We start from the raw sequence: 16,482 nt of genomic DNA, 5'->3' as shown, positions 1-16,482 counted from the left end.
ATTTAATGCTTAAAGCAACTTCGCTTAAAAAGCAGATAGTTGCACAAATGCCTGCAGGGGAAACTTTAAAACCCCCTAGATGTACCCATAGGATTGCAACTGGGGATAATGAAACTTTAAAACCCCCTAGATGCACCCATAGGATTGCAACTGAGAATAATGAAAAACAACAACAGAATACCATCAAGCACATTGAGTATTTCTGCCTAAATCTGCATAAATCTAATGAAATTCTCAGTTCTATAAGTAGTTTATTTATGGTGTCTGAGAAGTAGAAAAATGGAACCTGTATCATCCTGCGAAAAGTTCAACTGATTTCTGTGGCAAAGCTCAAACAATGTAAAACCATGGTTTCTGCTAAACATAATTAATCCACATCATCATTTGCACTCTTAGACACAAAATATGCCTAAACTATGGTTTAGAACTTGTCAGCTTTTGTTTTTTTTAGCTTCACAAGATCACCTTATGTATAGGGCAGTGGTTCTCAAACTGGTGAGTTGCGACCCACCAGTTCGTGTAACGTTTTCCCCATCCCTTTAAGGGGTGGGGGAAGGGATCCCCAGGATCGCGTCACTAAGGGGGGCGAAGGGGGGTGCTTTGCACTTACTTCAAGTAGGCAGGGCTGCAGCAGGCTGCAGGAGGTGAGGGGAGCCCTGCGCAGCCCTGCATAGCGCTCCCTGAGGCTTGGAACGTTCACTAAAAGTGGGCGCGAAGAACTTCCATTTTGCAGGAGGTGCTTTGTGCCTGCTTTCTCTGAACGTTCCAAGCCTTGGGGAACACTGTGCAGGGCTGCGCAGGGCTCCCCGCACCTCCTGTAGCCCTGCCTACTTGAAGTAAGTGCAAAGCGCCCCCCTTAGCGACGCGATCCTGGGGATCGCATGTTTGCCCTAGCCCCTCCCCCGCAAGAACTTACTGAGGGAGTAAAGCTCCCTCAAAGTTTGAGAACCTCTGGTATAGGGTATAGTAGCGTGTACCTGTTCTCTATGACTGGCCTGTAATTTCCTGGATCCCTTTTTAAATATCTATGTTACATTGGCTGTCTTCCAGTCCTCTGGCACAGAGGTTGATTTAAACTTACATATTTTTCATAGAAGATCAGCAATTTCACATTTTTGTTTAAGGACTCTTGTGTCGATGCCATGTGGTCCCAGTGATTTGTTAATTTTTAATTTGTCAATATTGCTCTACCACTTACATCATCTGATTCACCTGTGTCAACAGTTGAACTATCTGAACACCCTTCAAATGCAGAGAAATCCTTTGCATGTCAAAGGCAAACAGAATGAAACTTGAAGATACCAAACTTGATTTGTGCATATATACTGTACAATTAGCAAGAGAGACTCCATTATGAGGCCATATTACACACAGGGGGAAAAAGGGGACGATGACAGTAGTACCTCCTAATAAACAAACTACCCATTGCCTTCCAAACTGCTTCCTCTTTGCACTTGCTTGTTAGCACTTGCCCAAGGCAAGCAGTTTGGAGGGCTGCAAATAGTAACCATGTTGATAGTGGTGGTGACAGAAGCGACTGAAGTAGGAAGCAGACAGTACAGGAGACAGCGACAGGACGACAAACAAAACAGATAGGCCGTGAGTGCAATGGTGGGAATATGTGATCCATGGATAACTGAAACCACAACTGTTACCCTGCACATGCCCGATCTCATCTGATCTCGGAAGCTAAGCAGGGTCAGGCCTAGTTAGTACTTGGATGGGAGACCGCCTGGGAATACTGGGTGCTGTAGGCTTATACCATAGTCTTTCGAGACTGAAGGTTGCCAACGATAAACCAAGTCCGCAGATACAGTGGGAAAATGAATATGAAGACAATTCTGCCTTTTCTACAAAACTTTGCTGGCTCAGAGACAAAAAGAGGACAGCTTTAAGCGAGTGACAAATTGTGAAAGATTACTCCCTTGCTGACCATCAGTGTCGGTTTGGGTACTTTAGTCTAATTTGGGTGTGCACAGCTGCCGTTTACCTTGCAACTAGATTCTGTGACTACACAACACATATAAATACATTGATAGCCATATACATTTATACAGAATGCAGCCCTACCAATATTAAGGGATGTGGTGTCTACTCTATAACTGCCTCTTGTTAATAAGATACAATAAAAGAATAAATGCTATTTATATATACATAAAAACACCCTTCTTTAAAAGTCAATGGCAGCAGAACAACAAAGGCTCAGGTCTAGGCCTGATTTTTTTTTTTTTCAGTTTATGAAGTTGACCCAGTTCCATGGTACACAGTATGACCAGCAAAGGGAAAATGCTCAGAAGACCATTGAGTGCAACAGCTGAATATTCCAGACTCCTCTGAATGATGTCTAGCCACATGTTGTTCTTCATAAAGGATGTTGTATATCCTTACGTTGGAGTAAGTCAGGATGCCACAAGCACATTGTGAGCTTGGAAAGTTGTTCATGTAACGACCCAATGTTGGTTTTGTCTTTACAGAAAATTTTCCTTACTTAGGTGAAGGTTCATCACAATGTCACAAAACAGACAAGAGAGAAGCATTGGCCAGTTCACCATCTCTCTCAGCTAAGAAGCATGGGAAATTAAGTTCTTTGCCAGTCTGCCTGTATCACTAATGGTCTTGAGAGCACGGGCCTTTTTTCAAGCTCACATCATCCAATCCCATTTCGCCAAATCGTCCTTTTCCTTTCTCACCTTTGAAAATAACCTGGAAAAAGAAGAACATTTTTTAAAAGTGGGGTATATCAGAGTAGAACCTATGACCAAAATTGTAGCACAGCTTCTCAGGATTCCAAGTACAAATCCAGAGGGAGACTTGTGTCTCCAGTTTTCCCACAGGTTGTCAGGACACTGATTGCTTTCAAGAGAACTAAAATTATTTGCTTTCTTCTCCACCATTGTCATTCTTCTTCACTTTGAATTAAATTTGCAGCTATACACCACACATATGCTTGCATGTGAGGTAGGGTAAACGAAAAAAGGAGCTGCTGGTATGAAATGGGAGCATTCTGAAGGCTGCTTCTCAAAAAACTTTTGAAAGATGAATATGCAATTTCCTTCTTCTAGAATTCCAAATGAGAAAAAAGGTATGAAAATCAGAATATAAATGAGCACCCTTGCTTTTGGCAAGACATACCCTAAGTTCACGGGTCTTAGTATTCCCTATAATTTAGCCACTGGCGGGCCTGGCTCTGGGGCAAACGGGGCAAAAGCCCCAGACGCTGAGGCCAGGCAGCCTGGGGAGGGGCGCTGAAGCTGTGTTCCCCCCCACACCCCCAACGCGTTTCACTTTAAAAGAAAACAGAGCTTCTGCGAGACTTTTTCCAAGCCTCGGAGCCTCCGTGTGTTGGAGGGAGGGCAGGCTGCTTCCCTCAGCCCCCTGAGCTCACTGCCCCCCCCAGCCACTGCCCCATCTCTCTGCCTTTGGTTTCCCTTTTTAATTTTGCTGGCTGTGCTCTGCTAAGGTGTGTTTTTCTCCCCTCCCCAAGTCTCCAGCCAGCCCAAGCCAATCACCATCCAGTTTTTTTCTCTTGGAACAGTACAGACCACTTCACTGGCTGATCGCCAGCCAATCATGAGCTGCCCTCCTTCTGTAGCCTCCCTCCTCACCCATTCATTATTTCCATCATGCTGGCTGGCTGCTCCTGACTTCCAGGGTCAACAGAGATTTTGGGCACAATCCTAGTTGGGTCTACTCAGAAGTAAGAAGTAAGTCAGGAAAGTGTGGGTAGGATTGCAGCCTTTGTTGGCACCAACTGGAGGGTAGTTAAAAGAAAACCATCCTGTTGTACGAACTACTTTGCTCAATTATGGGGAGGGGGGGTTTCAAGAGAATTGAATTATTTAGCTTCTTCCAAAAAAAAGCTTATTTATATATATCAATTTTCTTGTTTGAGTAGTTCAGCACCTGCTGGTCATTAAAACAGTATTTATAATTTGGGGAGGAGGGATGCAGAACTGGATTATTTAGCAGTGGCAAGGTCTTGGAGCCACCCCCTCCCTGCCAATATTTCTTTACCCAGCATTTAATTAGTCTGTGGAACTCTTTGCCACAGGAAGTACTGATGGCAACTTGCCTGGATGCCTTTAAATAATCCTTTAAGATAATTACTGGGCTGAGGCACCTTCCTTATGAGGAAAGGCTATGGCGTTTGGGCCTCTTCAGCCTAGAAAAGAGACGCCTGAGGGGGGACATGATTGAGACATACAAAATTATGCAGGAGATGGACAAAGTGGATAGAGAGATGCTCTTTATACTCTCACATAACACCAGAACCAGGGGACATCCACTAAAACTGAGTGTTGGGAGAGTTAGAACAGACAAAAGAAAATATTTCTTTACTCAGCATGTGGTCGGTCTGTGGAACTCCTTGCCACAGGATGTGGTGACGGCATCTGACCTTGTTGCCTTTAAAGGGAATTGGACAAGTTTCTGGAGGAAAAATCCATTACAAGTTACAAGCCATGATGTGTATGTGCAACCTCCTGATTTTAGAAATGGGCTATGTCAGAATGCCAGTGCAAGGGAGGGTACCAGGATGCAGGTCTCTTGTTATCGGGTGTGCTCCCTGGGGCATTTGGTGGGCCGCTGTGAGATACAGGAGGCTGGACTAGATGGGCCTATGGCCTGATCCAGTGGGGCTGTTCTTATGTTCTTATGGGATTGGACAAATTCTGGAGGAAATGTTCATCACAGGTTACAAGTCATAGTAGGTATGTGCAAGCTCTTTGTTTTAGAGGCAGGCTACCTCTGATTGCCAGATGCAAGGGAGGGCACCAGGCCACAGGTTGTGTCTGTTGTCTTGTGTGCTCCCTGAAGTATTTGGTGGGCCACTGTGAGATACAGGAAGCTGGACTAGATGGGCCTTTGGCCTGATTTAGATCTTGGGGCTCTTCTCATTTTCTTAATATTAGAAGCCACTAAGCATTCATAATCTGCTGAGAGGCAGGGAAGTGGGTGTCTATTATTACACTGTTATTCTGTGCTACTGTTAATAATAATAAACGTATAAACTTTGTACCCCCTGATAAAATTCTTCTCAGAGGCCCTGCTGCTGATGCTTTATTCTAATGCTCTAATGTCAATGCTCCTTACTGTTGTTTTACATAAACAAATCATGCATTTGCTTGCTACAGTGCTGTGTTCAATAACACACTATCGTGCTGTCCTGGCCTTCACTGTTATTTAGTCTACCACTTAGGTAGCTATCTATGGGAAACAGAGATAAAGAAAGTTGGACTAAATTGGCCTTGCCTTAGGTCAATTCACACATGTCTCTTTTGCTGGCTTTGTGGTTTTCATCACGTCCAGAAGTATGGGTTTGCTGGCTACAGTGGTGTAGCCTTGAAATCATTTATCAGACGTGAGATGGCTAACGTCTGCTGTGTTGTGCTGCTTCTCCAATGTAGTGGTGTCTACCTTACGCTGCTTTCTGTGGGAAACAGAGATGCTAGATTGGCCTTGCCCTGGCCTGTTTCTAGTATGGCTTGTTTCTATGCTCTCTTGTGAACCACTAACACAAGTCTCTTCTGCTGGCCTTGTGGTTTTCACCACATCCAGAAGTATGGGTTTGCTTGCTACAGTGGTGTAGCCTTAAAATCATTTGTCAGATGTGAGATGGCTAATGCTGCTGTGTTGTGTTGCTTCTCCAATAGTGGTGCCTACCTTACGCTGCTTTCAGTGGGAAACAGAGATGCTAGATTGGCCTTGCCCTGGCCTGTTTCCATGCTGTCTTGTGAACCATTCACACAAGTCTCTTTTGCTTTCAGTGAACTCACACACGTGTGTCTGTTTTGCTGTCAGTGTCTCACTAACACTGCAAATCTGGTCTTGTGGTTTTATGCCATAAATACCTATGTTGCTCTCAGTATGTTCAGCAGGGTTCTTCCCTATGCTCTCAAGCAGTCCAGTGCTGCAAATCGAGTGTTCTGAGCAACATTAATATGCTGCTGTGCTGCTTGTCCAGTGTGGTGCTGTCTATCTTAGGCAGCTGTGTGTTAGGCAGCTTTTTAAAATCACACAGTTTTACAAATAATAAATTTAATTAATTAATTAATTAAATTAGGGGGGGGTCGCCAAAATTTTAGTTTGCCCCAGGTGACGGATGGCCTAGGTACACCACTGAATTTAACATTATATTTTCATGTGCATTCAGACATGACTGTGACTTGCAAGACTATACTTATATCTTTCCATGAAAGGGTGCTTTCTGACTTTGGCCTTCTCCAGTGATAACAGCACCAATCCCAGAAGCAAAACAGGAAGCATAACAGAATCATAGAGTTGGAAGGGATGCACAAAGTAATCTACTCTAACCCCCTCCTGTAGCAGGAAATCCTCCTAAAGCTCCTCCAGCAAGTGCCAGTTGAGACTCTGCTTGGAGATCTCCAGCAATGGACAATCCGCCACCTCCCCCGGCGATCTGTTCCGCTGTCGAACTGCCCTGACCAATAAGAATTTCTTCCTGATATTCAACTGGAATCTCCTCTTTTGCAGTTTGTACCAATTTGATCTAGTTTTAAGTATGGCATAAATGACAAACAAATGATATCTCAGGGAGCTTGGAATGGCTTGGAATGGCTGTCACTGACTTCAGAGGACAGTTGTTTCCCCTGTGTTTAGTGCTTGGAATAAGCATTTGGGAGCTAGCAGTAAAACAATAAGCACAGCTGCTTATGTCTGGCTGGAAGTCTCCAGCTCATGGGATCAGCTGACCTATAATTTTTTTTAAAAACCCTCTGATTCTTGGATTACAAGGATGTCTGGATATGCCCTAAGCTAGTATAATTTTTTACATGACACTTATGATACGCTTTGTACTGTGGTCTGGCCATGGGTCCATCTGGCTCAGTACTGACTTTTTTTGAAAGGCAGCAGCCCTCCAAGGTGTCAGGAAGACGTCCTTCCCAGCCCTGGGATGCTTTCATGGAAAATGACAGAGATAAACTCATTGTACGGAAGCTCTATATCAGCGGTTTTCAACCGCTGTGCCGTGAGGCTGCCTCAAGTGTGCCGCGGGGCCAAGGAGTCAGGTGGCAGCAGCTGCGCGTGTGTGGGAGAAGCGGCGGCTTGGAGCCTCACGGGGCAGCAGGAGAAAAAGGGACAGCCCACAAAGGGGCTTCGACGCTCCTGCTGTTGCTGGCTGCCTGCCCCATGTGCTGATTGGGCAGCCAGCCAGGCAGCTAGAGAAGCCTGAAAGAGCTCCTGGGTAGGAACATGGAGGGAGTGAGGGCAAGCAGTGAGAGCGAGCCTGAAGGTGGAAGCAGCTACGGAGTCAGAAGCAGCCTGGCTGGAAAGGATCCTCAAGAGAGACCCTCTTCCTTGCCAGCAATGCCCCAAAGTGACCCTCCCTGCGTTGCCTCCCCTGGCAAGGCTTTGGGAGTAAGGGCACTGGACCACAATCTGATCCACACTTACCTAGGAGTAAACCCCATTGACTATAAGTTGCCTCCCATTCTCTCTCTCCCCCCCCAATCCCAGTGAATCCTGCACTTGTTTCAGCCATATCTCCTCACTGCCCCTCACCGCACATTTCTCCAGTATGCTCAGTCTCATCTCTCTTTGCCAACACTTCCTGGCATATCAGAGCAGATCAATTGATAACAGTTTGAGCAGACCTACTTCAAAACCTTTCCAGAAACCACATACACTTCCCTCTTCAAGCTTCTTGGGAATTTCTTTCATTGTCATGTAATGATCTAAAACTGCAATCCTAACCACACTGTCCTGAGCGTAAGCCCCATTAAACAAAATAGGACTTACTTCTGAGTAGACCTGGTTAGGCTTGTGCCCTTAGCGATATTAATTAAATTAATTGTAACATAATAATGTAATTAAAAACTAGTAGTGTGCCTTCAGTGCCTTGTCAGTGTGCAGTAGCTTGAAAAAGGTTGAAAATGGCTACTCTATATAGTACAAATTGTTTTCTTATCATAAATCCACAGTTCAAGCAGCCAGTTTCTGTATGGGCTGCCTCAGTGATGTAGTCATGGCAAAATAAACTCCTATGTCAAATTTTATGTTATTGTGGAGATTATGCAGTCAAAGAAAAAAAAATGGCACATAGAACATTTTCTTAGAAGCTGCCTCTAGTAAATACCCAGTAGCTCCACGTCTCTGGCAGTGATCACCTGCTTTCCAATACACCTGATACACACTGCTCTAAAAGAAAACTTAATTTCTGCTTGTGCAATCAGTATGTTCTGAAATCTCATGAGGGATCTTAACCTTCAAGTGATGCACTAACTTTGGTTTTAAATATGACCATTCCTTTTTGCATCATTCGAATAGCATTTGGAGACATTCTATTTCAGTGAGATTTCTACTTCCTAAACAAATGAATTATTCCAACAAGTGAACAAGTTGAGGGGCATTTTTGTAGCAGGAGGGAAAGGGTGTTATCATTGGTTAAAATACAAGACTGGGCAACACATGGCCCACAGGCAGCCACATGCTCTTCCGGTTAAAATCTAAGAAACTTGTTAACCCAACATGCTTGCAAAGATGAAAGTACTGAAAGGGTTACAGCAAACTATAAATACTAGAGAACCCCAAAATATTACAGTCTTTCATCAGTTCTGATAAAGCCCAAATTATTTAAAACCTTATGTCTAATCAATTCTAAGCCCATCTCACATTTTATGACCATGAATAATTGTTTTTAGTGCATTTTTAATATGCTTTAAAAGAAGCTGTCCATCTGCAGCAAGTCAGCATTCATTATCCATTCCTAACGCAAATCATTGCAAGGAATATCGGTTAGGGAGAAAGAAAGCATCCTAATCCAATGCATCAACTCCTGATATACTTCTAATAGTTAAGTTGTGCTATTAAGCATGAATGAAGGAATCATGGGATATTTAAACAATTATGTGACTGCTGTAAAGCAGTCTCCACTGCCACAACTCACTTGTTGGTCCACTGCTCAAGTAACATACAAGACCTTAATATTTAGCATTCATCTTGCACTTTTTACAGTGTTCAAATTGTGTCGTATATAGGATCTTATTGTAATCTTTACAACAACGCTGTAAGGTAGAACATAATTATCCCTTTTTTTCAGATGAGGGGCTAAGGCCAACACTGTAATCAAGAGCTAAACTGAACCAATATTCCATCTTTCCCACTTACAGCATCCCTGTATTGTACTTACACTCCTGATGCCAGATCCTTGCAAGGTTATCTGTGTTTGCCTCCAGCCATGACCACCATTCCTTCCCCAAACTGCTAGTCCAGAAGTGCCAGTCTTTCTTACAAAGACTTGAAGCAAACCAGAATGTAGCCCAGACACTTTATGCCTGAAGGACAGGCACATATTCCCAGAGTGAGCTATATGGCCAAGTGGAAGGATCAAACGTGCTACTCGTCCTGCTTTTCCTTTGGGCTCGGAGATAGATAAATACTGTCCACCTGTAACCAAAAAAAACTTCAACTTTTTAATAAAACACAAACAAAAAAACAGCCTAATTATAATGGTTTAGTTTTTGTGGTACAATGTAGGTTGACAATGTAGTAAATTAAGGGTCCAATCCTATCCAACTTTCCAGCACTGATGCAGCGATGCCAATGGGGCATATGCTGCATCCTGCATTGGGGAGTAGTCATGGAGGCTTCCTCAAGGTAAGAGCATGTTTGTTCCCTTACCTTGGGGCTGCATTGCAGCTGCAACAGTGCTGGGAAGTTGGATTGGATTGGGCCCTAAGAGTTATTAAAACATCTTACATTGCTTACTACTGAATGTTCAACTGTGATGAGAGGAAGGAGAAGAACTGAAGCCATGGCCATTAGAAAAACCATGGTGGCTGCCTGAACCAATCCATGTTTATCAAATTTAATAAGATATACTTCCAAGTACATGTCCATAGAATTACAGTCCTAGATTTCCCACCAAAATCTTAAAAAGGCGCATGGAAAAACTGCCCTAAACCTTATAAACATGGACTAATATTCCAGTCATCTCCCATCAAATCCTGTCCCCCAACTCACTGCCATCATCTTAGATTGCTGCCAAACATGTGGAATTTATTCTAGGTCATTCATGCGCCTCTTCCTTTCTGGGAAGTTATCTGCTCAAGAGTCATCAGATGCTAAATGAAAACCAGAAGACTGGCACTATTCAGAAGAGCCAAAAGCAAAAGGCCTCGTAATATGAATAAGTTGTTTCTCTGAGCCTTTCATGTATGAAGTCAAAACTCTGATAAATGAGTCTCTCTGTCATATAAACATCTTATCACTGACTTAATGAGGACTTCTTGATTTGGAACTCACTTTATTAAGTGTTCCAAAGTTAGAAAAAGATCTTAGAGGAGACAGAGGTTTTATATGAAAATGGAAGGCAAAAATACTAAACACAAAACTATTTCTCTAATCCAAGATCCATGCACATAAGCAGCCTTCCACATGTGTGTGCAGAGTTCAGTACACACTGCAAATGCAGATGTGTATCTGTTGAACATCCTCATCATAAGAACATAAGAACATAAGAACAGCCCCACTGGATCAGGCCATAGGCCCATCTAGTCCAGCTTCCTGTATCTCACAGCGGCCCACCAAATGCCCCAGGGAGCACACCAGATAACAAGAGACCTCGTCCTGGTGCTCTCCCCTACATCTGGCATTCTGACTTAACCCATTCCTAAAATCAGGAGGTTGCGCATACACATCATGGCTTGTACCCCATAATGGATTTTTCCTCCAGAAACTCGTCCAATCCCCTTTTAAAGGCGTCTAGGCTAGACGCCAGCACCACATCCTGTGGCAAGGAGTTCCACAGACTGACCACGCGCTGAGTAAAGAAATATTTTCTTTTGTCTGTCCTAACCCGCCCAACACTCAATTTTAGTGGATGTCCCCTGGTTCTGGTGTTATGTGAGAGTGTAAAGAGCATCTCCCTATCCACTCTGTCCATCCCCTGCATAATTTTGTATGTCTCAATCATGTCCCCCCTCAAGCGTCTCTTTTCTAGGCTGAAGAGGCCCAAACGCCGTAGCCTTTCCTCATAAGGAAGGTGCCCCAGCCCCGTAATCAGCTTAGTCGCTCTCTTTTGCACCTTTTCCATTTCCACTATGTCTTTTTTGAGATGCGGCGACCAGAACTGGACACAATACTCCAGGTGTGGCCTTACCATCGATTTGTACAACGGCATTATAATATTAGCCGTTTTGTTCTCAATACCCTTCCTAATGATCCCAAGCATAGAATTGGCCTTCTTCACTGCCGCCGCACATTGGGTCGACACTTTCATCGACCTGTCCACCACCACCCCAAGATCTCTCTCCTGATCTGTCACAGACAGCTCAGAACCCATCAGCCTATATCTAAAGTTTTGATTTTTTGCCCCAATGTGCATGACTTTACACTTACTGACATTGAAGCGCATCTGCCATTTTGCTGCCCATTCTGCCAGTCTGGAGAGATCCTTCTGGAGCTCCTCACAATCACTTCTGGTCTTTACCACTCGGAAAAGTTTGGTGTCGTCTGCAAACTTAGCCACTTCACTGCTCAACCCTGTCTCCAGGTCATTTATGAAGAGGTTGAAAAGCACCGGTCCCAGGACAGATCCTTGGGGCACACCACTTTTCACCTCTCTCCATTGTGAAAATTGCCCATTGACACCCACTCTCTGCTTCCTGGCCTCCAACCAGTTCTCAATCCACGAGAGGACCTGTCCTCTAATTCCCTGACTGTGGAGTTTTTTCAGTAGCCTTTGGTGAGGGACCGTGTCAAATGCCTTCTGAAAGTCCAGATATATAATGTCCACGGGTTTTCCTGCATCCACATGCCTGTTGACCTTTTCAAAGAATTCTATAAGGTTTGTGAGGCAAGACTTACCCTTACAGAAGCCATGCTGACTCTCCCTCAGCAAGGCCTGTTCGTCTATGTGTTTTGAGATCCTATCTTTGATGAGGCATTCCACCATCTTACCCAGTATGGATGTTAGGCTGACCGGCCTATAGTTTCCCGGGTCCCCCCTCTTTCCCTTTTTAAAAATAGGCGTGACATTTGCTATCCTCCAATCTTCTGGTACCGTGGCCGTTTTGAGGGACAAGTTGCATACCTTAGTCAAGAGATCTGCAACTTCATTCTTCAATTCCTTAATAACCCTTGGGTGGATGCCATCAGGGCCCGGTGACTTATTGATCTTTAATTTATCAATGAGGTCTGAAACATCTTCTCTTTTAACCTCTATCTGACTTAACTCCTCGGTTAGGAGGGGCCGTTCAGGCAGCGGTATCTGCCCGAGGTCTTCTGCCGTGAAGACAGATGCAAATAACTCATTTAATTTCTCTGCCATCTCTAAGTCTCCTTTTATCTCCCCTTTCCCTCCCTCACCATCCAGAGGGCCAACCGCTTCTCTGGCAGGTTTCCTGCTTCTAACATATTTGAAGAAGCTTTTATTATTCCCCTTAATGTTGCTGGCCATGCGTTCCTCATAGTCTCGCTTGGCCTCCCCTATCACCTTCTTACATTTCTTTTGCCACAGTTTATGTTCCTTTTTATTCTCTTCATTAGGGCAAGACTTCCATTTACGGAAGGAAGCTTCCTTGCCCTTCACAGCCTCTCTAACTTGGCTGGTTAGCCATGCGGGCACTCTCCTGGATTTAGTGGAACCCTTCTTTCTTTGCGGTATACACCTCTGCTGGGCCTCTATTACTGTTGTTTTAAGCAGCCTCCATGCACTCTGAAGAGACTGGACTCTTTTTACCCTCCCTTTCAACCTCCTTCTAACCAGCCTCCTCATTTGAGGGAAGTCCGCCCGTCGGAAGTCAAGGGTTTTTGTTAGAGATTTGCCTGGTATTCTTCCCCCAATGTGCACGTCAAAACGGATCGCAGCATGATCACTGTTCCCCAATGGCTCAGTAACGTTTACATCTCTAACCAGGTCCTGCGTACCGCACAAAATTAAATCCAGAGTCACCTGTCCTCTGGTGGGCTCCGTGACTAGCTGATCTAAGCCACAGTCATTTAGCACGTCAAGAAATCCGGTTTCTTTATCGTGACCAGAACACAAATTGACCCAGTCAATATGAGGATAATTGAAGTCCCCCATGATTACAACCCTGTCCTTCCTTGTCACCTCCCTGATCTGTTTCCTCATTTCAAGGTCCCCATCCGATTTCTGGTCTGGAGGACGATAGCACGCCCCCAGTATTACATTGCTGCACAAGCCTGGTAATTTAACCCACAGAGATTCTACGGTGGAGTCGGACCCACCTTCAATCTCTACTTTGCTGGATTCTATCCCTTCCTTAACATAAAGGGCCACCCCACCTCCAACACGCCCCTGCCTGTCCCTCCTGTAGAGTTTATAGCCCGGGATTGCGGTATCCCACTGATTCTCCGCATTCCACCAGGTTTCCGTTATGCCCACTATGTCAATATTTTCCCTTGTCACCAGACATTCCAGTTCTCCCACCTTTGCTCGTAGACTTCGGGCATTCGCATAAAAGCATTTATACACGGAATGCCCCAGGATGGGCTGCTTATTCGCTCCTTTGTCCCCGCATCCTCTCATTGTGCCAAACCGTCTATCACATCCCATCACCCTACCTTTCCCAATTTCTTCTCCTACCCTGCCTTTGTCTTGTTGTTCTCTAACCTCCCCATCCTCATCCCATAGGGATGAGGAGTCCCAAACCGGATGCCCCTCGGCTCCTGTCGGCCTTCCCCCAGGGATCAGTTTAAAAGCTGCTCTGCCACCTTTTTAATGTTATGCGCCAGCAGTCTGGTTCCATTCTGGTTCAAATGGAGCCCGTCCCTCTTGTACAGGCCCCGCTTGTCCCAAAACGTTCCCCAGTGCCTAACGAATCTAAACCCCTCCTCCCTACACCACCGTCTCATCCACGCATTGAGACCCCTGATCTCCGCCTGCCTAGCTGGCCCTGCGCGTGGAACAGGTAGAACTTCAGAGAACGCTACCTTTGAGGTCCTGGCTTTCAGCTTCCTGCCTAAAAGCCTAAATTTGGCCTCCAGGACCTCCCAGCTACACTTGCCCACGTCGTTGGTGCCGACATGCACCACAGCCGCTACCTCTCCCCCAGCACTGTCTACTAGCCTGTCTAGACGAGAAGTGATGTCCGCAACCTTCGCACCAGGCAGGCAAGTCACCATGCGGTCCTCACATCCGTCACAAACCCCCCTCTCTATGTTTCTAATAATCGAATCCCCCACTACAAGAAGCCCCCGACCCCCCTCCCGCCGAGGAGTATCCCGAGTGCGCTCAAGAATACATCAAGATTGTGATGTTCTTCCAAGCTCTACTGAACTGACTAGATTGGTCTTTTGATGCAGCTGATGATGTACATACATAATCAGAGCTGCCAGATGAAAATGCTCTACTGCATTGGTGCAGTACTGCAGTACAGTGGGACCCACTGGTGGGTCATGACCTGACTTTTGGTGGGTTGCTAAAGGGTGATAGAAAGATCAGATAACTAATTGCCTCAAGGCCTGAGGCTATTCAAAAATCAGATACTGTAGATGCTAATTACCCTGCAAAGAGCTCAGTTCCTATAGTGTGCAAGATAGCTCCTAACTGCCCTGCAAGGAGCTGAGCTCCCACAAATTGAAAGCATGTGTAAATATAAGGAGACAAAGTTTGAGGGTCTTTTTCTGGTTATTATTACTTATAAACAAACATTTATTTCTAGATCTCCCTTTTTAAAAGTCTGGTAAACTAGGTGGGTCTCGCTACAGCATTGTTTAAAAAAGTGGGTCCTGGTGGTTGAAAAGTTTTGGAACCACTGTCCTACTGAAAAGTTATATAATTACTGAAAAATTATAAGAAATAGTAGTAGCATGAATAGTACGGGGAATATGATGGTCTTTCCTGTGTCTCTGGCTGATAACATATGGCATATCCTCGTAATCACTGTCTGTGGTACAGAAGCATTTAACATTCCAACAGGAATTCCAGAACGGATTCCAAGCAGTCTTGCTCTCAAGACTATATGAAAAAGTGAGTGACAAATTTCTGGGCTCTTTTTTTGTCCCTGGTCTTACCGCCTCTTTCATAGCCATTGGATTCCTTTGTGCAGTGCATGAAAAGGTAATGCTAGCTAAGATGTAAAAAGAAACAAGGTCTTTGAGACTTGATTCACAAACGCACCTGTACAGCACCAGAAGGCCACTTTGCACATAAGCATAGCAAAAGGCCAGTGCAATGGTTGCATATGTCATGGGTTTGGTTCTCCTGCAAAGAAATGCTCTCTGTAGAAACATGCCATGTGTGACACTGCACAGTTACCTGGAAAAGACCTGGTATGGATAATACTGCCAGCTCTTTTTTTCTATCAGGTGTCCTGTGATTGGAACAAGTTGCCTGACATGCAGAAATTTACCAGGTACTGATTTTCCTTTCCTTTCATTCCCATGGCTGAATTTCTGTACACCTGTTAAAGGCACAGGAATCCTGCCAGAAAAAAAGGAGGCAATCTTAAGTGCAGAGGAGGCCTTATATTGTATGCACTTCCTCTCCCTTTTGCTTTCTTCTTACCACAATCACTATAATTATTTGAGAATATGGGGGGGGGGGCACCTTCCAGGCTGGACCAGGAAAAGCACCGAAAGAGGCATTTGGTGGCAGCTCCTCAGCTCTGGAGAAAGCTCTTTCCGAAGAAATTTACCAAAATCAAAGTCAGATTATCTTCCAGAAGCAATGTAAGATTTTTTTTTGTCCCAGCCCAGTATCTGTAGGGTGAGCAGGGGTATCACTTAGCAACTTACTGCAGTATTTTGTCCCAAATGCTTCGTTCTAAACATTTCTTCCGCAGCCTGAATCTTTAGTGACAAAACAAGTATAAATTAAATCAAAAGAAATCAAGCAATACCTGAGGAATCTCGAACAGGTTCCCAGTGTAAACTGTCCTCTTTTTCTTTGATCCATCCACACAAGCCACTGTCAAAGTTACAGCTGTGAATCAGAACACCTGCAGAAGACAAGGCAAGGTCAACTTGACTTTTGAGGTTGGGTGGGCTTTTCAGGATCTAACAAGCTGGCTGGAATTTACAGACAGGACTATTTATCAGTGGAAAGGTCCCCACTTTACTTGGTAAACACAAGTGCTGCATGCAGAAAGAGGATGAGACTATGTTGTCCACATCATACATTTTTGCATCCATGTAACACCAGAGTATATGTAGCAATATGTGTTTGCTGCCTAAAGTGTGAAGTTGCCTTTTATCACTGGCATCAAGGGCATATAGATACAATCTTTCTCGATACAATCTTTCTAAGTAGAAAAGTAGAAAAGTAGAAATCTTTCTAACTTAGAAAGATACAATCTTTCTAAGTTCATTTGCACGCATGAGACTGACAGCACAGTCCTGTCCCCGACTACTTCATAGCCTGCAGCCATGCCAATGCAGCACATGCTGCATGTTATGGTGGGAGAGGGAGGGAGTAACCAGAAGACCAACAAGAGCTTTAGATACTTGCCTCTCAGTAGGGTGTCTGGTCAGCAATGGATCCACTCCAGCTATGTAGCT

The 16,482-nt window shown here is 44.6% G+C and overlaps 1 protein-coding gene and 1 pseudogene across 2 annotated transcripts in view; one reads left to right on the top strand and one right to left on the bottom strand.

Annotated features, from left to right (window-relative positions):
* Positions 1 to 807: 807 nt before the first annotated feature.
* Positions 808 to 16,482, bottom strand: part of NPNT (nephronectin) — a 75,647-nt gene continuing 59,972 nt past the window's right edge. For both annotated transcript variants that reach the window (XM_066631843.1, XM_066631844.1), the window contains 3 exons: positions 15,825 to 15,923; positions 9,149 to 9,405; positions 808 to 2,703 (listed from right to left, as the gene is read on the bottom strand). In XM_066631843.1, coding sequence (XP_066487940.1) covers positions 2,608 to 2,703; positions 9,149 to 9,405; positions 15,825 to 15,923 — 452 coding nt within the window. In that variant the 3' untranslated portion in view covers positions 808 to 2,607. The remainder of the gene's footprint in view (positions 2,704 to 9,148; positions 9,406 to 15,824; positions 15,924 to 16,482) is intronic.
* Positions 1,641 to 1,757, top strand: LOC136656262 (5S ribosomal RNA; annotated as a pseudogene).

Source organism: Tiliqua scincoides, chromosome 6 (genome assembly GCF_035046505.1).
Source record: "Tiliqua scincoides isolate rTilSci1 chromosome 6, rTilSci1.hap2, whole genome shotgun sequence".
Taxonomy (NCBI): Eukaryota; Metazoa; Chordata; class Lepidosauria; order Squamata; family Scincidae; genus Tiliqua; species Tiliqua scincoides.
Note: the sequence above shows the minus strand (reverse complement) of the source record. Positions and strands in the feature narration are given on the sequence as shown.